Genomic DNA, 20,753 nt, shown 5'->3' on the forward strand with positions numbered 1-20,753 from the left:
CTGCAGGGAGAGGGGGAGCCCGCTACAGGGAGAGGGGGAGCCCGCTGCAGGGAGAGGGGGAGCCCGCTGCAGGGAGAAGGGAGCCCTCTACAGGGAGAGGGGGAGCCCGCTACAGGGAGAAGGGAGCCCACTACAGGGAGAGGGGGAGCCCGCTGAAGGGAGAGGGGGAGCCCGCTACAGGGAGAGGGGGAGCCCGCTGCAGGGAGAAGGGAGCCCACTACAGGGAGAGGGGGAGCCCGCTACAGGGAGAGGGGGAGCCCACTACAGGGAGAAGGGAGCCCGCTACAGGGAGAGGGGGAGCCCGCTACAGGGAGAGGGGGAGCCCGCTGCAGGGAGAGGGGGAGCCCGCTGCAGGGAGAGGGGGAGCCCGCTGCAGGGAGAGGGGGAGCCCGCTGCAGGGAGAGGGGGAGCCCGCTGCAGGGGGGGAGCCCGCTACAGGGAGAGGGGGAGCCCGCTACAGGGGGAGGGGGAGCCCGCTACAGGGGGAGGGGGAGCCCGCTACAGGGAGAGGGGGAGCCCGCTACAGGGAGAGGGGGAGCCCGCTACAGGGGGAGGGGGAGCCCGCTACTGGGGGAGGGGGAGCCCGCTACAGGGAGAGGGGGAGCCCGCTACAGGGAGAGGGGGAGCCCGCTACAGGGAGAGGGGGAGCCCGCTACAGGGAGAGGGGGAGCCCGCTACAGGGGGAGGGAGAGCCCGCTACAGGGGGAGGGAGAGCCCGCTACTGGGAGAGGGGGAGCCCGCTACAGGGAGAGGGGGAGCCCGCTACAGGGGGAGGGGGAGTCCGCTACAGGGGGAGGGGGAGTCCGCTACAGGGAGAGGGGGAGTCCGCTACAGGGGGAGGGAGAGCCCGCTACTGGGGGAGGGGGAGTCCGCTACAGGGGGAGGGGGAGCCCGCTAATGGGAGAGGGGGAATTCGCTACAGGGAGAGGGGGAGCCCGCTACAGGGAGAGGGGGAGCCCGCTACAGGGAGAGGGGGAGCCCGCTACAGGGAGAAGGGAGAGCCCGCTACAGGGAGAGGGGGAGCCCGCTACAGGGAGAGGGGGAGCCCGCTACAGGGAGAGGGGGAGCCCGCTACAGGGAGAGGGGGAGCCCGCTGCAGGGGGAGGGGGAGCCCGCTGCAGGGAGAGGGGGAGCCCGCTACAGGGAGAGGGGGAGCCCGCTGCAGGGAGAGGGGGAGCCCGCTACAGGGAGAGGGGGAGCCCGCTACAGGGAGAGGGGGAGCCCGCTACAGGGAGAGGGGGAGCCCGCTACAGGGAGAGGGGGAGCCCGCTACAGGGAGAGGGGGAGCCCGCTACAGGGAGAGGGGGAGCCCGCTACAGGGATAGGAGGAGCCCGCTACAGGGAGAGGGGGAGCCCGCTGCAGGGAGAGGGGGAGCCCGCTACAGGGATAGGGGGAGCCCGCTACAGGGAGAGGGGGAGCCCGCTACAGGGAGAGGGGGAGCCCACTACAGGGAGAGGGGGAGCCCGCTGCAGGGATAGGAGGAGCCCGCTACAGGGAGAGGGGGAGCCCGCTACAGGGAGAGGGGGAGCCCGCTACAGGGAGAGGGGGAGCCCGCTACAGGGAGAGGGGGAGCCCGCTACAGGGAGAGGGGGAGTCCTCTGTTCGCTACAGGGAGAGGGGGAGCCCTCTGTTCGCTACAGGGAGAGGGGGAGCCCGCTACAGGGAGAGGGGGAGCCCGCTGCAGGGAGAGGGGGAGTCCACTGCAGGGAGAGGGGGAGCCCGCTACAGGGAGAGGGGGAGCCCGCTACAGGGGGAGGGGGAGCCCGCTACAGGGGGAGGGGGAGCCCGCTACAGGGAGAGGAGGAGCCCGCTACAGGGAGAGGGGGAGCCCGCTACAGGGAGAGGGGGAGCCCGCTACAGGGAGAGGGGGAGCCCGCTACAGGGAGAGGGGGAGCCCGCTACAGGGAGAGGGGGAGCCCGCTACAGGGAGAGGGGGTGCCCGCTACAGGGAGAGGGGGAGCCCGCTGCAGTGAGAGGGGGAGCCCGCTGCAGGGAGAGGGGGAGCCCGCTACAGGGAGAGGGGGAGCCCGCTACAGGGAGAGGGGGAGCCCGCTGTAGGGAGAGGGGGAGCCCGCTACAGGGAGAGGGGGAGCCCGCTACAGGGGGAGGGGGAGTCCGCTACAGGGGGAGGGGGAGTCCGCTACAGGGGGAGGGGGAGCCCGCTACAGGGGGAGGGGGAGCCCGCTACAGGGGGAGGGGGAGCCCGCTACAGGGAGAGGGGGAGTTCACTACAGGGAGAGGGGGAGCCCGCTACAGGGAGAGGGGGAGCCCGCTACAGGGGGAGGGGGAGCCCGCTACAGGGGGAGGGGGAGCCCGCTACAGGGGGAGGGGGAGCCCGCTACAGGGGGAGGGGGAGTCCGCTACAGGGGGAGGGGGAGTCCGCTACAGGGGGAGGGGGAGCCCGCTACAGGGAGTGGGGGAGCCCGCTACAGGGAGAGGGGGAGCCCGCTACAGGGAGAGGGGGAGCCCGCTACAGGGAGAGGGGGAGCCCGCTACAGGGAGAGGGGGAGTTCGCTACAGGGAGAGGGGGAGTCCGCTACAGGGAGAGGGGGAGCCCGCTGCAGGGAGAGGGGGAGCCCGCTACAGGGAGAGGGGGAGCCCGCTGCAGTGAGAGGGGGAGTTCGCTACAGGGAGAGGGGGAGCCCGCTGCAGGGAGAGGGGGAGCCCGCTACAGGGAGAGGGGGAGCCCACTGCAGGGAGAGGGGGAGTTCGCTACAGGGAGAGGGGGAGCCCGCTGCAGGGAGAGGGGGAGCATGCTGCATGAGCAGCAGCTTTCTCTCAATATCATGCAAATCACATAGACAACTGGGACTCAACATCCATGGTCGACCCCGACCAACAGAAGGCCTCCACTGTTAATTTCCAACTTTATAGTAACCTCTCGCTGTTAATTTGACATTATAATGGCAGAATAAGCGATTGAATATCACCATATACATCCCTAGGATTTATTTTCTTACGGGCATTTACCAGAAAGTAAAGAAATAGAATAGAATTTATTAACAACTGTACATCAACAAAGACTAACAAACAATTGGTGTGCAAAGGAAGATAAATTATACAAATAGATAAAAGCTCTTTGTTGTAATTCCACACAGTAAGTTGTTCATTCCAATAAAGTGGTAAAGGCAAATAATATACGATAGGAAAATTCTATTTAATAATTGTTTTTGTTTGTGCTTTCAGATTTTAGCTGCATGCATGTCATTGGCTGTCTTTCTGACGGATTTAAATATTACGACAAGTTGCTGGTACGTAAATAATTAGGACCTTGCTAACGGTTATTATGTGTGTAAATTGTGATTGATTGAAGTAAGATTTTCTTTCCTGTCTGTAGGTCCATGGTACTGCAGACGATTATAAGGCAAATCTTGTAGAGTCAGAGAGCACTACGGCAGCCCATCTGGTCTGTTCTACCTAGTCCACCAACCTGCGCCTGGACCATAGTGAAATCCCAATGTGTCCGAGAGTCATAGGGCAGTACACCACAGAATCAGGACCTTCGACCCATCTAGTCCATTCTGCCTAGTGCCATCGACCTGTACCTGGACCATAGTGATATTGCAATGATGTTGTTTTCTTTACAAAAGTTAAACATGTGAGCAGGAGAGAGTTATCATCTCTCTGTCTTCTGATCTTGTTGCCCTTGTCACAGCTTTCTCAGTGCAAAGGCTCTAGAAGCAGGCCATAGAGTCAGCTTACCCCTGTGCTGATGAGCAGAGCTGTTAAGCTCAAACAGATCCACAGAAATACTTCCCATTATAGAAACCAAAATCTTTGACAAGGTCCTGCATGGGAGGTTGGACAAAAAGGTTCAATCACTTGGCATTCAAAATGAGAGAGTAAATTGGATTATATTGACTGGTATGGAAACACCAATGCCCTTGAACAGAAAATCCAAGACTGAATGCTCCTCTTGCGGGCTCTGGGAATGCAGGGAAACTTCCATTATCCCTTACGACTTCACCTGCGAGAAGTGCATCCAGCTGCAGCTTCTAACACTCTGCATAAGGAGTTGGAACTGGAACTGGATGAATTCCAGATCATTTGGGAGGCTGAGGGGTGTGCTATTTAAGACATATGAAGGGGTAGTTACACCTAAGGTGCAAGACATGAGTGACTGGAAGGGGTAAGGGGTTAAGCAGCTAGTGCAGAGTACCCCTGTGACCAACCCTCTCAAAAACAAGTATACCACTTTGGTTAGACCATTAAGACCATAAGACATAGGAGCAGAATTAGGCCATTCAGCCCATCAAGTCTGCTCCACCATTCCATCTTGGCTGATCCTGGATCCCACACAACCCCATAGACCTGCCTTCTCGCTATATCCTTTGATGTTCTGACTGATCAGGAAACAATCAACTTCCATCTTAAATGTACCCACGGACTTGGCTTCAACTGCAATCTGTGGCAGAACATTCCATAGATTCACTCCTCACTGGCTAAAAAAATTCCTCCTTACTACCGTTGGAAAAAGTTGCCCCTCAATTTTGAGGCTGTGCTCTCTAGTTCTGGATACCCCCACCACAGGAAACATCCTCCACATCCACCCTATCTAGTCCTTTCAGAATTCAGAAGGTTTCAATGAGGTCCTCCCCCCCACATCCCCCACATTCTTCAAAATTCCACTTAGTACAGGCCCAAAACTGCCAAATGCTTCTCATATTTTAACCCCTTCATTCCTGGAATCATTCTCATGAACCTACTCTGAAATCTCCAATGACAACATATCCTTTCTGACATACGAACATATGAGGCCCAAAACTTTTGACAATATTGCAAGTGCAGCCTGACTAGTATCTTATAAAGGCTCAGCATTATCTCAGAATCAGAATCAGGTTTATTATCACTGGCACGTGTTGTGAAATTTGTTAACTTAGGATCAGCAGTTCAATACAATACATAATATAGAAGAGGGGAAAAAACTAAATAAATAAGTCAATTACAGTATATGGATATTGGATAGATTAGAAATTGTACAAAAAAACAGAAATACTATATATTTAAAAAGTGAGTTAGTGTTCATAGGTTCAATGCCCATTTAGGAATCAGATGGCAGAGGGGAGGGATCTGTTCCTGAATCACTGAGTGTGTGCCTTCAGGCTTCTGTACCTCCTGCTTGATAGTAACAGTGAGAAAAGGGCATGCCCTGGGTGCTAGAGGTCCTTAATAATGGACGCTGCCTTTCTGAGACACCGCTCCCTGAAGATGTTCTGGGTATTTTGTAGGATAGTGCCCAAGATGGAGCTGACTAGGTTTAGAACCTTCTGCAGCTTCTTTTGGTCCTGAGCAGTAGCCCCTCCCCCATACCAGACAGTGATGCAGCCTGTCAGAATGCTCTCTACGGTACCTCTGTAGAAGTTTTTGAGTATTCTTGTTGGCATGCCAAATCTCTTCGAGCTCCTAATGAAGCATAGTCACTGTCTTGCCTTCTTTATAACTGCATCAATATGTTGGGACCAGGGACCTTGACACCGAGGAATTTGAAACTACTCACTCTCTCCACTTCTGATCCCTCCATGAGGATTGGTATGTGTTCCTTCATCTTAACCTTCCTGAAGTCCACAATCAGTTCTTTCATCTTACTGATGATGAGTGAAAGGTTGTTGCTGCGACATCACTCCACTAGTTGGCATATCTCACTCCTGTACACCTCCTCATCTTCATCTGAGATTCTACCAACAATGGTTGTATTGTCAACAAATTTACAGATCGTATTTGAGCTATGCGTAGCCACACAGTCATGGGTATAGAGAGAGTAGAGCAGTGGGCTAAGCACACAGTCCTGAGGTGTGCCAGTGTTGATCGTCAGCAAGGAGGATATGTTATCACCAATCTGCACACATTATGGTCTTCCGGTTAGGAGGTCGAGGATCCAATTGTAGAGGGAGGTACAGACACCCAGATTCTGCAACTTCTCAATCGGGATTGTGGGAATGATGGTGTTGAATGTTGAGCTATAGTCGATGAAAATCATCCTGACGTAGGTGTTTGTATTGTCCAGGTGGTCTAAGCCCATGTGAAAAGCCATTGAGATTGCATCTGCCGTTGACCTATTGTGGCGAAAGGCAAATTGCAATGGATCCAGGTCCTTGCTGAGGCAGGAGTTCAGTCTAGTCATAACCAGCCTCTCAAAGCATTTCATCACTGTCAATGTGAGTGCTACCGGGCGATAGTCGTTAAGGCAGCCCACATTCTTCTTAGGCACTGGTATAATTGTTGCCTTTTTGAAGCAAGTGGGAACTTTTATATTCTATTCCCCTTGAAATAAATGCCAACATTGCACTTGCCTTCTTTACCACAGACTCAACCTGCAAATGAATCTTCTGGAAATCTTGCATGAGGACTCCTAAGTCCCTCTGGACCTCTGATGTTTGAACCTTCTCCCCATTTAGATATAGTCCACACTACTGTTCCTTTTACCAAAATGCATTATCATACATTTCCCAACACTGTATTCCATCTGCATCTTTGTTGTCCATTCTTCCAATTTGTCTAAGTCCTGCTGCAATCGCATTGCTTCCTCAGCACTACCTACCCCTCCACCTATCTTTGTATACTCCACAAACTTTGCTACAAAGCCATCAGTTCCATTAACCAAAACATTACTGTCCCCAGAGGAACTCCATTAGTCACTGGCACCCACCAGAAAAGCCCCCTTTATTCCCACTCACTACCTCCAGCCTGTCAACCATTCCTTTTTCTGTGCCAGTATCTTTGCTGTGGTGCCATAAGATTTTGTCTTGCTAAGCAGTGTCATGCGTGGAACCTTATCAAATGCCTTCTGAAAATCTAAGTAAATTACATCTATTACCTCTCCTTTATCCACCCTGCTTGTTACTTAAGACCATAAGACATCGGAGCAGATTTAGGCCATTTGGCGCACTGAGACTGCTCTGCCTTTCAGTCATGGCATCCATTTTTCCCTTCCATAGCTCCACTCTCCAGCCTTCTCCCCATACCTTTTGACGCTGTGTCTAATCAAGAACCTATCAAGTTCTGCCTTAGATGCACCCAAAGACTGGCTTCCACAACTGCCTGTGGTAATAAATTCCACAAATTTCTCCACCCTCAGGTTAAAGAAATTCCTCCGCATATCTGTTTTAAATGGGTGCCCCTCTGTTCTGAAGGTGTGCCCTTTTGTCCTAGAGTCCCCCACCATGGGAAACATCCTTTCCATATCTACTCTGTCTAGGCCTTTCAACATTCAATGAAATCCCTGCTCAGCCTTCTAAATTCCAGCGAGTACAGACCCAGACCTATCAAAGGTTCCTTGTATGATAACCCTTTTGTTCCTGGAATCATCCTTATGAATCTCCTCTGAACCATCTCCAATGCCAGCACACCTTTTCTTAGATATGGATTCCTCGAAGAAGATGTGTCAGGCAAGTTTTCCCTTTACAGAAACCATGCTGACTATAGGTACCCAGGGGGACCAATATCCTAGTGGGGAGGTTTGCTAAGGCTACTGGGGAGAGTTTAAACTGGGATTGCTGGGGGTGGGAACCAAACTAAAGAGACGGAGGAAGAGCTGGTTGGCTCACAAATAGAGAAAGCCTGGAGACAGTGTGAGAGGGAGGAGAGGCAGGTGATAGAGAAGGGATTGAGATGTGTCCATTTTAATGCAGGAAACATCATGAACAAAGAGGATGAGCTTAGAGCGTGAATCGGTACTTCGAGCTATGATGTGGTGGCTTTTACAGAGACTTGGATGGCTCAGGGGCAGGACTGGTTACTTTGAGTCCCAGGTTTTTGATGTTTCAGAAATGACAGGGAGGGAGGCAAAAGAGGTGGGGGCGTAGCACTGTTGATCAGAGATAGTGTCACGGATGTATAAAAGGAGGAAGATATGGAGGGATAGTCTACAAAGTTTCTATGGGTGGAAGTTAAGAACAACAAGGGGTCAATAACTCTACTGGGTGTTTTTTATAGACTACCCAATAGTAACAGGGACAGTGAGGAGCAGATAGGGAGACAGATTCTGGAAAGGTGTAATAATAACAGGGTTGTCGTGGTGGGAGATTTTAATTTCCCAAATATTGATTGGCATGTCCCTAGAGCAAGGGGTTTAGATGGGGTAGAGTTTGTTCGGTGTGTTCAAGAATGTTTCATGACACAGTGTGTAGATAAGCCTACAAGAGGAGAGGCTGTACTTGATCTGGTATTGGGAAATGAACCTGGTCAGATGTCAGATCTCTCAGTTGGAGAGCATTTCAGAGCGAGTGATCACAATTCTATCTCTTTTACCAAAGCATTGGAGAGGGATAGGAACAGACAAGTTAGGAAAGTGTTTAATTGGAGTAAGGGGAAATATGAGGCTATCAGGCAGGAACCTGGAAGCATAAATTGGGAACAGATGTTGCAAATGTTCAGGGGATATTTGCGTGGAGTTCTGCATAGGTACATTCCAATGAGAAGGGGAAAGGAAAATAGGGTACAAGATCCGTGGTGTACAAAGGCTGTTGTAAATCTAGTCACGAAGAAAAGAGGAGCTTTTGAAAGGTTCAAGAAACTTGGCAATGATAGAGATCTAGAAGATTATAAGGTTAGCAGGAAGGAGTTTAAGCAAGCAATTCGGAGAGCAGGATATGGCCATGGGAAGGCCTTGGCGGACAGGGCTAAGGAAACCCCCAAGGTATTCTACAAGGTATGTGAAGAGCAAGAGGATAAGACGTGAGAGAATAGGATCAATGAAGTGTGACGGTGGAAAAGTGTGTATGCAACCAGAGGACATAGCAGCGGTACTTAATGAAAACTTTGTTTCAGTAATCACTAAGGAAAAGTATCTTAGTGATTGTAGTGATGACTTGCAGCAGACTGAAAAGCTTGAACATGTAGATGTTAAGAAAGAGGATGTGCTAGAGCTTTAGAAAGCATCAAGTTGGATAAGTCGCCGGGACCGGATGAGATGTACCCCAGGCTACTGTGGGGGGTGAGGGAGGAGGTTGCTGAGCCTCTGGGGATGATCTTTGAATAATCAATAAGGATGGGAGAGGTTCCGGAGGATTGGAGGGTTACGGATGTTGTTCCCTTATTCAAGAAAGGGAGTAGAGATAGCCAAGGAATTTATGGACCAGTGAGTCGTACTTCAGTGGTTGGTAAGCTGATGGGAGAAGATCATGAGAAGCAGGATTTATGAACATCTGGAGAGGCATAATATGATTGGGAATAGTCAGCATGCCTGTGTGAAAGGCAAATTGTTCCTTATGAACCTGATTGAATTTTTTGAGGATGTGACTAAACACATTGATGAAGGAAGAGCAGTAGATGTAGTGTGTATGGATTTCAGCAAGGCATTTGACAAGGTACACCATGCAAGGCTTATTGAGAAAGTAAGGAGGTATGGGATCAAAGGGGATATTGCTTTGTGGATCCAGAATTGGCTTGCCCATAGAAGGCAAAGAGTGGTTGTATATGAGTCACTTTCTGCATGGAGGTCAGTCACCAGCGCTGTGCCTCAGGGATCTGTTCTGGGACCACAGCTCTTTGTGACTTTTATAAATGACCTGGAGGAAGAAGTGGGGAATGGGTTAATACATTTGCTGATGACTCAAAGGTTGGGAGTGTTGTGGATAGTGTGGAGGGCTGTCAGAGGTTATGGCTGATATTGATAGGATGCAAAACTTGGCTAAGTAGTGGCAGATGGAGTTCAACCCAGATAAATGTGATGTGCAAACACGAGGAAATCTGCAGACGCTGGAAATTCAAGAACACACACAAAATGATGGTGGAACACAGTAAGCCAGGCAGCATCTATAGGAAGAAGTACAGTCGATATTTCGGGCTGAGACCCATCGTCAGGACTAACTGGACGAAGTTAATCCTGACAAAGGGGCTCGGCGCAAAATGTCGACTGTACTTCTTCCTATAGACGCTGCCTGGCTTGCAGCATTCCACCAGCATTTTGCGTGTGTTGCTTCAGTGTGAGGTGGTTCATTTTGGTAGGTCAAATATGATGGGAGAATATAGTATTAATGGCAAGACACTTGGCAGTATGGAGGATCAGAAGGATCTTGGGGTATGAGTCCATAGGACACTCAAAGCTGCTGCACACATTGACTCTGTGGTTAAGAAGTCATATGGTGTATTGGCCTTCATCATTCATGGGACTGAGTTTAGGAGCAGAGAGGTAATGTTGCAGCTATATAGGACCCTGGTCAGACCCCACTTGGAGTTCTGTGCTCAGTTTTGGTCCCCTCACTACATGAAGGATGTGAAAGCCATAGAAAGGGTGCAGAAGAGATTTAGAAGGATGTTGTCTGGATTGGGGAGCATGCCTTGTGAGAATAGGTTGAGTGAACTCAGCCTTTTATCCTTGGAGCAACGGAGGATGAAAGGTGACCTGATAGAGCAGAGATGGGTCACTGAGGCACCTTGAGTATTCTAAGAGGTGTAGAAGATGATGAGAGGCATTGATCGTGTGGATCGTCACAGGTTTTTTCCCAGGGCTGAAATGGCTGCCACAAGAGGGCACAGTTTTAAGGCGCTTAGAAGTAGGTACAGAGGAGACGTCAGGGGTAAGTTTTTCACACAGAGAGTGGTGAGTGTGTGGAATGAGCTGCCAGTGACAGTGGTGGAGATGGATATGATAGGATCTCTTTAGAGACTCCTGGACAGGTACATGGAGCTTTGAAAAATAGAGGGCTGTGGGTAACCCTAGATAATTTCTAAGGTAAAGACATGTTCGGCACAGCTTTATGCCCAAAGGGCCTTTATTGTACTGTAAGTTTTCTATGTTTCTATGACTTATTTTATTATTGGTCTACAAGTACCCTGGAACATCCTTAATAATAGACTTCAACACTTCCCCAACCACTGAGGTTTGGCTAGCTGGCTTATTATTTCCTCTCTTTTGCTTTCCTTCCTTTGGGAGTCATGACCAAGCAGAGGAAGGTCACAGTAGACAGTTCCTTCTCTGTGACTCAGAAGGGAAGGTGGGGCGGGGGGGAATAAAGAGGCGAGCTGTGGTGAGCTGTTAGCTGGGAAGTAGAACAGATGTTAAGTGGACAAGAAAGTGATTCCTGGATGATATGTTACCTCTGAATTCCAGGATCTGGGACATCTCTGATCGAGTACTCGACATTACTAACTGAACAGCCAAAGGTCGTGGTCCATGTAGATACCATTGGCGTGGGTAGGGTGAGTGGTGAGGTTCTGCAAAGGGAGATTAGGGAGTTAGAACATAGAATAGTACAGCACAGTACAGGTCCTTCGGCCCACAATGTTGTGCTGACCCTTAAACCCTGCCTCCCATATATCCCCTCCACCTTAAATTCATCCATATACCTGTCTAGTAGTTTCTTAAATTTTACTAGTGTATCTGCCTCCACCACAAACTAAGGCAGTGCATTCCACGCACCAACCACTCTCTGAGTATTAAAAACCGTCCTTTAATATCCCCCTTGAACTTCCCTCCCCTTACCTTAAAGCCATGTCCTCTGTACTGAGTAGTGGTGCCCTGGGGAAGAGGCACTGGCTGTCCACTCTGTCTATTCCTCTTAATACCTTGTACACCTCTATCATGTCTCCTCTCATCCTCTTTCTCTCCAAAGAGTAAAGCCCTAGCTCCCTTAATCTCTGATCATAATGCATATTCTCTAAACCAGGCAGCATCCTGGTCAATCTCCTCTGTACCCTTTCCAATGCTTCCACATCCTTCCTATACTGAGGCGACCAGAACTGGACACAGTACTCCAAGTGTGGCCTAACCAGAGTTTTATAGAGCTGCATCATTACCTGGCGTCTCTTAAACTCTATCCCTTTACTTATGAAAGTTAACATCCCATAAGCTTTCTTAACTACCCTATCTACCTGTGAGGCAACTTTCAGGGATCTGTAGACATGTACCCCCAGATCCCTCTGCTCCTCCACACTACCAAGTATCCTGCCATTTACTTTGTACTCTGCCTTGGAGTTCGTCCTTCCAAAGTGTACCACCTCACACTTCTCCGGGTTGAACTCCATCTGCCACTTCTCAGTCCACTTCTGCATCCTATCAATGTCTCTCTGTAATCTTCGACAATCCTCTACACTATCTACAACACCACCAACCTTTGTGTTGTCTGCAAATTTGCCAACCCGCCCTTCTACCCCCACATCCAGGTCGTTAATAAAAATCACAAAAAGTAGGGGTCCCAGAACTGATCCTTGTGGGACACCACTAGTCACAACCCTCCAATCTGAATGTACTCCCTCCACCACAACCCTCTGCCTTCTGCAGGCAAGCCAATTCTGAATCCACCTGGCCAAACTTCCCTGGATCCCATGCCTTCTGACTTTCTGAATAAGCCTACCATGTGGAACCTTGTCAAATGCCTTACAAAATCCATGTAGATCACATCCACTGCACTACCCTCATCTATATGCCTGGTCACCATCTGAAAGAACTCTAACAGGCTTGTTAGAAACGATCTACCCTTCACAAAGCCATGCTGACCGTCCCTGATCAGACTATGATTCTCTAAATGCCCATAAATCGTATCTCTAAGAATCTTTTCCAACAGCTTTCCCACCTCAGACGTAAGGCTCACTGGTCTATAATTACCTGGACTATCCCTAATAAGGGATAGTTACCCTTTGTCCCCTTGAACAAGGGGACAACATTCGCCTCCCTGCAATCCTCCGGTACTATTCCCGTGGACAACGAGGACATAAAGATCCTAGCCAGAGGTTCAGCAATCTCTTCCCTCACCTCGTGGAGCAGCCTGGGGAATATTCCGTCAGGCCCTGGGGACTTATCTGTCCTAATGTATTTAACCACTCCAACACCTCTTGTGCCTTAATATCAACATGCTCCAGAATATCAACCTCACTCATATTGTCCTCACCGTCATCAAGTTCCCTCTCATTGGTGAATACCGAATTGAAGTATTCATTGAGGACCTCACTTCCACAGCCTCCAGGCACATTTTCCCACCATTATCTCTAATCGGTCCTACCTTCACTCCAGTCAACCTTTTGTTTTTCACATAATTGAAGAATGCCTTGGGGTTTTGCTTTACCCTACTCACCAAGGCCTTCTCATGCCCCCTTCTTGCTCTTCTCAGCCCCTTCTTAAGCTCCTTTCTTGCGACCCTATATTCCCCAATAGACCCATCTGATCCCTGCTTCCTAAGCCTCATGTATGCTGCCTTCTTTCACCTGACTAGATTTTCCACCTCACTTTTCACCCATGGTTCCTTCACCCTACCATTCTTTATCTTCCTCACTGGGACAAATTTATCCCTAACATCTTGCAAGAGATCCCTAAACATTGACCACATGTCCATAGTACATTTCCCTGCAAAAGCATCATCCCAATTCACACCCGCAAGTTCTGGCCTTGTAGCCTCATAATTTACTCTTCCGCAATTAAAAATTTTCCTGTCCTCTCAGATTATATCCTCTTCCATGATAATGTTAAAGGCCAGGGAGAGGTGGTCACTGTCCCCCCAGTTGCTCACCCATCGAGAGATCTGTGACCTGACCTGGTTCGTTACTTAATACTAGATCTAGTATGGCATTCCCCCTAGTCGGCCTGTCAGCATACTGTGACAGTAATCCATCCTGGGCACACTTAACGAACTCTGCCCCATCTAAACCATTGGAGCTAATCAGGTGCCAATCAAAATTAGGGAAGTTAAAGTCACCCATGATAACAACCCTGTTATTTTTGCACCTTTCCAAAATCTGCCTCCCAATCTGCTCCTCAGTATCTCTGCTGATACCCGGAGGCCTATAGAATACTCCCAGTAAAGTAACTGCTCCCTTCCTGTTCCTGACTTCCAACCATACTGACTCAAAAGAGGATCCTGCTACACCCTTTCTGCTTGGGTTGCTAAGTTAAAGGGCAGGATTTCCAGGGTTGTGATCTTGGGATTACTACCCGTGACACATGCCAGTGAGGCCAGAAGATCATACGGTATAACATGTCACTAAGAAGTTGGTGTAGGGGGAAGTGTGTCAGATTTCTGGGTTATTGGGCTCTCTTCCAGGGAAGGTTGGAACTGTACAGAAGAGACACTTTGCACCTGAACTGGAAAGGGACTAATATCAGAGCGGGAAGGTTTGCCAGTGATGCACGATGTGGTGGAGGGATTTAAACTAGAGTTTAGGGGGATGGAAAACAGAGAGGGCCACAGCAGATAGTGGAGAGCCTGTGGAGACAAGTATTGATTGATAAGACCTCAGACAAAGTCAGGAATCAAAGGGTTGAGCATTGTGTGACTCATGTCCTGAGCTGTATATATTTCAATGTAAATAGTGTCATAGGAAAGGCAAGAGAAGTTCAGGCCATGGATCAACACCTGGAATTATGATAATGTAGCCATTTGTGAGACAATAGTGCGGACTATTATCTAAATGGGGAGAAGGTTCAAACATCAGAGGTGTAGAGGGAGTTAGGATTCATCATGCAAGACTCCCAGAAACTTAATTTACAGGTTGAATCTATTGTAAAGAAGGCAAATGCAATGTTGGCATTTATTTCAAGGGGAATAGAATATAAAAGTATGGAGATAGTGCTGAGCCTTTATAAGACACTAGTCAGGCTGCACTTGGAGTATTGTCAACAGTTTTGGGCCCCATATCTCAGAAAGGACGTGTTGTCATTGGAGAGAGTCCAGAGGAGGTTCATAAGGATGATTCTGGTAATGAAGGGGTTAATATATGAGGAGCACTTGGCAACTTTGGGCCTGGACTCACTGGAATTTCGAAGAATACTCGGGGGAGGGGTGGGGAAGGATCCTTACTGAAAGTTATCGAATTTTGAAAGGACTAGACAGGGTGGACATGGAGAGGATATTTCCTATGGTGGGTTATCAAGAACTAGAAGTCACAGGCGCAAAATTGAGGGATAACTTTTAGAATGGGGGTAAGGAGGAATCTTTTTAGCCGGTGAGTAGTGAACCTGTGTAATACACTGCCACAGACTGCGGTGGAGGCCAAGTCCATGCGTATATTTAAGTCGGAAGTTAATAGTTTTTTCTTTGGTCAGGGCATCAAAGGATATGGAAAGAAAACAGGTGTATGGTGAGTGAGATCCGGCATCAGTCATGATGAAATGTGGTAGTAAACAATGGGCTGAATGGCCTAATTCTGCTCCTATGTCTTATGGATTTGGCCTCCACAGCTCAGCTGTTTGTGGCAATGAATTGCAGATTCACCACCCTCTGGAGAAAGAATTTCTCCATGTCAGCATTCTAAAAAGATGCCCCTCTATTCTGATATACCCAAAGTTGTGCAATGTGTAGTGTACCTGCAGACTGGCTAAGTCACTGATTGCCTCATAAATACAGGTTAGGTTTACCTGTACACCTGCTCACTCATGCAAATACCTAATCAGGTGATCATGTGGCAGCAACTCAGTGCATAAAGGCATCCAGACACGGTCATCGGGTTCAGTTGTTCAGACCAACCATAGAGTACAAATGGAGAAGAAATGTAATGTATTTGATTTTGACTGCAGGATGATTGTTCCCGTCAGTCCGGGTGGTTTGAGTATCTCAGAAACTGTTGATCTTCTGGGACTTTCACGTAGAACAGTCTCTAAAGTTTGCAGAGAATAACATCCAATGAGTAATGGTTCTGTTAATGAGAGAGCTCAGAGAAGAGTGGTCAGACTATTTCAAGCTGACAGGAAGGTGACAGTAACTCAAATAACCTCTTATTACAACAGTAGTGTGTAGAAGAGCATCTCTGAATAGAGTGGATGGGCTATAGCAGCAGAAGACCACAAACACTCAGAACAGTTTGTGGAGACAGATGTTGGTAAGACCTCGGAAAAAGTCAGCAAATCAAAAGGTTAAGCATGGTGCCACTTCCTGCTTTCCACAGGGATCGCTCCCTATGCAACTCCCTTATCCATTCATCCCTTCCCACTAACTTCCCTCCTTTCACTTATCCTTGCAAGCAGAACAAGTGCTACACCTGCCCCTATACCACCTCCCTCACTACCATTCAGGGCCCCAAACGGTCCTTTCAAGTGAGCTGAAACTTCACCTGTGAATCTGTTGGGATCATGTACCGTGTCCAGTGCTCCTGGCGTGGCCTTCTGTATATCAGTGATTGGGAGACTGCTTCGCCGAGTACCCACTCTCCATCCGCCAGGAAAAGTAGGATCTCCCAGTGGCCACACATCTTAATTCTACTTCCCATTCCCATTCCAACATGTCTATACGTGGCCTCCTCTGCTATCATGATGAGGCCACACTCAGGTTGCAGGAACAACACATTATGTTCCATTTGGGTATCCTTCAACCTGATGGCATGAACATCGATTTCTTGAACTTCCAGTAATTCCTCCACCTCCTCCTTCACCATTCCCCATCCCCTTTTCCCTCTATCTCTTTGCCTGTCCATCACCTCCCTCTGGTGCTCCTCCCCCCTTTTCTTTATTCCATGGCCTTCAGACCTCTCCTGTTAGATTCTCCCTTCTCCAGCCCTATGTCTCTTTCACCAATAAACTTACCAGCTCTTTTCAGAATCAGAATCAGAATCAGATATTAATTGCCAAGTACCTGTGCACATACAAGGAATTTACTTCCAGCAGATGTTGTCTCTCTGCTCATAACAATAATAATGATAAATATAAATGAAAATATAGATTATACATGCAGGTAGTGCAATCCAAGTAATAGTTAGCCGACAGTTAACTGTTCAGCAAAGTGACCGCAGTAGGGAAAAAACTTCTCCAGTGCCTATTAGTCTTAGTCTGGAGGGATCTGAAGCACCTACCAGACGGAAGCAGTTCAAACAGTCCATGCGCAGGATGGAAGGAGTCCTTTATGATGTCCCCTGCCCTCTTCTTCAACCTGGAAGAGTACAGGTCCACAATAGAGGGCAGGGAGGCTCCAATGATGCGCTTGACAGTCCTCAGACTACAGCGACTACAGTCGCTGTAGTCTGGTTCTATCCTGCTTGGTGGCGGCTCCAAACCACACAGTGATGGAGGTGCACAGGACAGACTCAATGACTGCAGTGTAGAACTGCAGCAGCAATTCCTGAGGCAGACCATATTTCCTCAAGAGCTGCAGGAAGTACATCCACTGCTGGGCCTTCTTCAGGATGGAGCTGATGTTCTGCTCCAACTTCAGATCCTGAGAGATGGTGGTTCCCAGGAACCTGAAGTTCTCCACGCTGGACACTTCAATTCCACCACCCCCCTCCCAGTTTCACCTATCACCTTGTGTTTCTCCCTCCCCCTCCTCCCACCTTTTAACTCTACTCATCATTTTTCCTTCACTCCTGCTGAAGGGTCTCAGCCCAAAAAATCGAATATTCATTTCCATAGATGCCACTTGACCTGCTGAGTTCCTCCAGTATTTTGTGTGTTGCTTAGAATTCCAGCATCTGCAGGTTTTCTCTTGTTTATGTAGTAAACAGGGTAAAGAAGAACCCTTAGGAATTCTGCAGATATGTTAAGAACAAAAGGATTGCAGGAAACAAAATTGGTCGTCTGGAAGACCAGAATGGTAATTTACTTGTGGAGCCAAATCAGATGTGGGCAATCTTGAGTACAATTTATGCATCTGTATTTACTCAGAAGACGGACACAGAGTGAGGCAAAGTGGCATCAACTTCATGGACCCTGTACGGATTACAGGGGAGGAAGTGTTTACTGTCCTGAGCCTGAGGCACATCAGGGTGGATAAATCCCCAGGGCCAGACAAGTACAAAGTGTTGCACTTCAGCAGGACCAAATAGGTTAAATCTTACACAGTGAACGGTAGAACACTGTGAAGTGTGGTAGAACAAAGGGATCTAGGATAATTCGTTGAAAGTGGCTTAACATGTAAATAGTGTCATACAAAAAACCTTTGGCATGTTGGCTTTCATAAATCGCTTTATTGAGTACAGGAGATTGCATGTAATGTTGAAGTTGTATAAGATGCTGGTGAGGCCTAATTTGGAGTACTGTGTGCAGTTTTGGTCACCTACCTACAGGAAAGATGTAAACAAGGTTGAAAGAGTACAGAGAAAATTTTCAAGTATATTGCCGGGTCTGAAGGACCTGAGTTAAAAGGAAATATTGAATAAGGTCGGACTGCATAGGGTCGTAGAAGATTGAGAGGAGATTTGATAGAGATATACCTAAACAAAATTATAAGGGGTATAGATAGGGTTAATGCAAGCAGGCTTTTTCCACTGAGTTTGGGTGGGACAACAACCAGATGTTATGGGTTAAGGGTGAAAGGTGAAAAGTTTAAGGGGATCATGAGGGGAAACTTCTTCGCTCAGAGGGTCATGAGAGTGTGGAATGAGCTGCCAGCACAAGTAGTGCACGCGAGCTCGTTTTCAACATTTAAGAGAAGTTTGGATGGGTACATGGATGGGAGGGGTATGGACGGCGATGGTCCCAGTTCAGGTCAATGGGAGTAGGCAGGGAGATAGTTTCAGCATGAACTAAATGGGCCAAAGGGCCTATTTCTCTGCTGTACCTCACTATGACTCTATACACCCATTTTGTTAGATATAGGAGGTAACTAATACAGCAGCCAGTGAGTGTGAATCCCTTTCCATTGCTTCTACCACATCTCCTTATTTGCTGTGTTTTAGTCTGCATGTCAATATCTTTCCTCATGTATTTATCTTCAACTGATTGAGTTTGGATGGTTATTTATTTGTTTTCTCACCAGTCTCGTATTGGGAGTACTCGGAGAAGCCATACTTATTTATACCTCGATGAATGGACCAGAAGTGAAAGGATGAGGACAGACCCAGAATGTTTGCCTACATCGATCTCTCTCTCTCACACAAACATTCTGACTGATCGTCGGTTTTAAAGGAAAAGGAAATGATGTCCTGTGCAAGAGTATTTTCTGCTTCCCATTGTTGCTTTACACAGATCCATGCCTTACGTAGATACATATTTGCCTAAAGTAGATCTCTCTCTACCACGATGTTTGACCCCCATTTCACAGATTTTAGCTTCCATTGTTCACCTATTAAAGTGATGAGGGTGATTGAAACATCAAGGTGAATGCAGAAGTTTGGAGATAGTTTGGATGTTCCAGTGCTCTGCAGTCTCCCGACAGGATTCTGGGAGGCAGAGGTAACATGTGAACTTCGTAGCAGGCGGGCTGCAGGACAGGGCGTAAGCCGATATCCGGTTTCATTTTGCTCATTAAAGCTTCCATTGTTCACCAGTTAAAGTGACAAGGGAGGCCGTAGCATCGAAGCGAGTGCAGAGGGTGAGTGCCGGCTGCTTGCCTTTTGATTGGTTGTTCTGTACTGGAGAGAGGAGAGCCTACGGATGCACTCGGAAGATGTTGCCCAGGTTATTTCTGTGTTATGGATGTAGACTTGAACTATAGACTTTTTTTCAGTCATATAGCTTTTATATTCTGTGTTTTTCCCCGATTTTCTCAGTTTATTTTTCCAGCGCAGAGGAGGATTTGGAGCTTGATGTGCCCGATCTGTTTTGCTTGGCTTTTGTACAGGAGGAGGGATTTGGGGGATAATGTACCTGTTCTGTTTCTGTTTGTTTTTTTGGCAGGGAGGTGGGATTTGGAGGTTGATGATCGTGCTGCCTTTCTTTTCTTTCTTGGTTTCATGTTTACCGGGAGAATTGAAGAATTTCAGAGTTGTATACTTTGATAATAAATGAGTCTTTGAACTAACCAATGGTATTAAAGGGAAGGAAATTATGTGCTTCTATGCAAGAGTATTTTCTACTTCCCATTCATGGATATTACCAAACGATAGAAGTTCACCACCAGTGATTCCCTCAAAACTTGAACAGCAGAACTTTGTTGTGTAGCAGCCTGAGAAGAAGATAGAAGCACATTGTACCTTCTCTGCGTGTGAATATGTACTCACCTGTGTAAGCTACCATGTCTTTACCATCCTGTCTGTATTCCTGTCTGTCCTCTCCTGTCAGCAACCCCCCCCCATCCATTCTCCCCTGACATTACTGTCCTGTCTACTCCCCTGTCTGTACTCCCCTGTCTATTCTGTCCTGTCTATAATCTACTCGATTATCTGTACTCTTCTGTCTGTACTGTCCTATTTGTACTATCCTGGGTATACTAGTTATTTCAGTTATATAAGGAGTAAAAATGAGGTGAGAGTTGATATTGGACCACTGGAAAATTATGCTGCTGAGGTAGTACTGGAGGACCAAGAAATTGCAGATGAACTTAATGTGTACTTTGCATCTGTCTTCACTGTGGAAGACACTAGCAGTGTGCCAGAGGCTCTTGAGTGTCAGGGAGTAGGAGTGAGTGCAATTGCTATTACAAAGGAAAAAGTGTGAGGCAAACTCAAAGGTATTAAAGTGGGTAAGTCACCCGGACCAGATAGACTACATCCCAGAGTCCTGAGAGAGGTTGTGGAAGGGATAACAGAGGCAATGGTCATGATCTTTCAAGAATCATTTGATTCTGGAATGGTTCCAGAGGACGGGAAGATAGCAGAGGTCACTCCACCCTTTAAGAAGGGAGGAAGGCAAAAGAAAGGAAATTATAGATCAGTTAGCCTAACCTGAGTGGTAGGGAAAGTGTTGGGAGTCTATTGTTAAGGATGAGGTTTTGAGGTACTTGAAGACTAATGATAAAATAAGTCAAAGTCAGCATAGTTTCTATAAAGGAAATGCTGTCTGACAGATCTGTTAGAGTTCTTTGAGGAAGTAACAAGCAGGGTGGACAAATGAGAGGCAGTGGATGTCATTTACTTGGATTTTCAGAAGACATTTGATAAGGAAAGAGACTGGCATGAATAGAGGAATGTCTGAGAGGCAGAAGGCAGCAAGTGGGAATAAAAGGGGCCATTTCTT

The 20,753-nt window shown here is 48.1% G+C and overlaps 1 protein-coding gene across 1 annotated transcript in view; it reads left to right on the top strand.

The window, feature by feature from the left end:
* Positions 1-19,626, top strand: part of LOC132407529 (transmembrane protein 241-like) — a 170,599-nt gene extending 150,973 nt beyond the window's left edge. Inside the window, exons 14-15 of the mRNA XM_059994241.1 lie at positions 3,188-3,252; positions 18,616-19,626. Coding sequence (XP_059850224.1) covers positions 3,188-3,252; positions 18,616-18,688 — 138 coding nt within the window. The 3' untranslated portion in view covers positions 18,689-19,626. The remainder of the gene's footprint in view (positions 1-3,187; positions 3,253-18,615) is intronic.
* Positions 19,627-20,753: the final 1,127 nt, after the last annotated feature.

Source organism: Hypanus sabinus, chromosome 1 (genome assembly GCF_030144855.1).
Source record: "Hypanus sabinus isolate sHypSab1 chromosome 1, sHypSab1.hap1, whole genome shotgun sequence".
NCBI classification, from domain to species: Eukaryota; Metazoa; Chordata; class Chondrichthyes; order Myliobatiformes; family Dasyatidae; genus Hypanus; species Hypanus sabinus.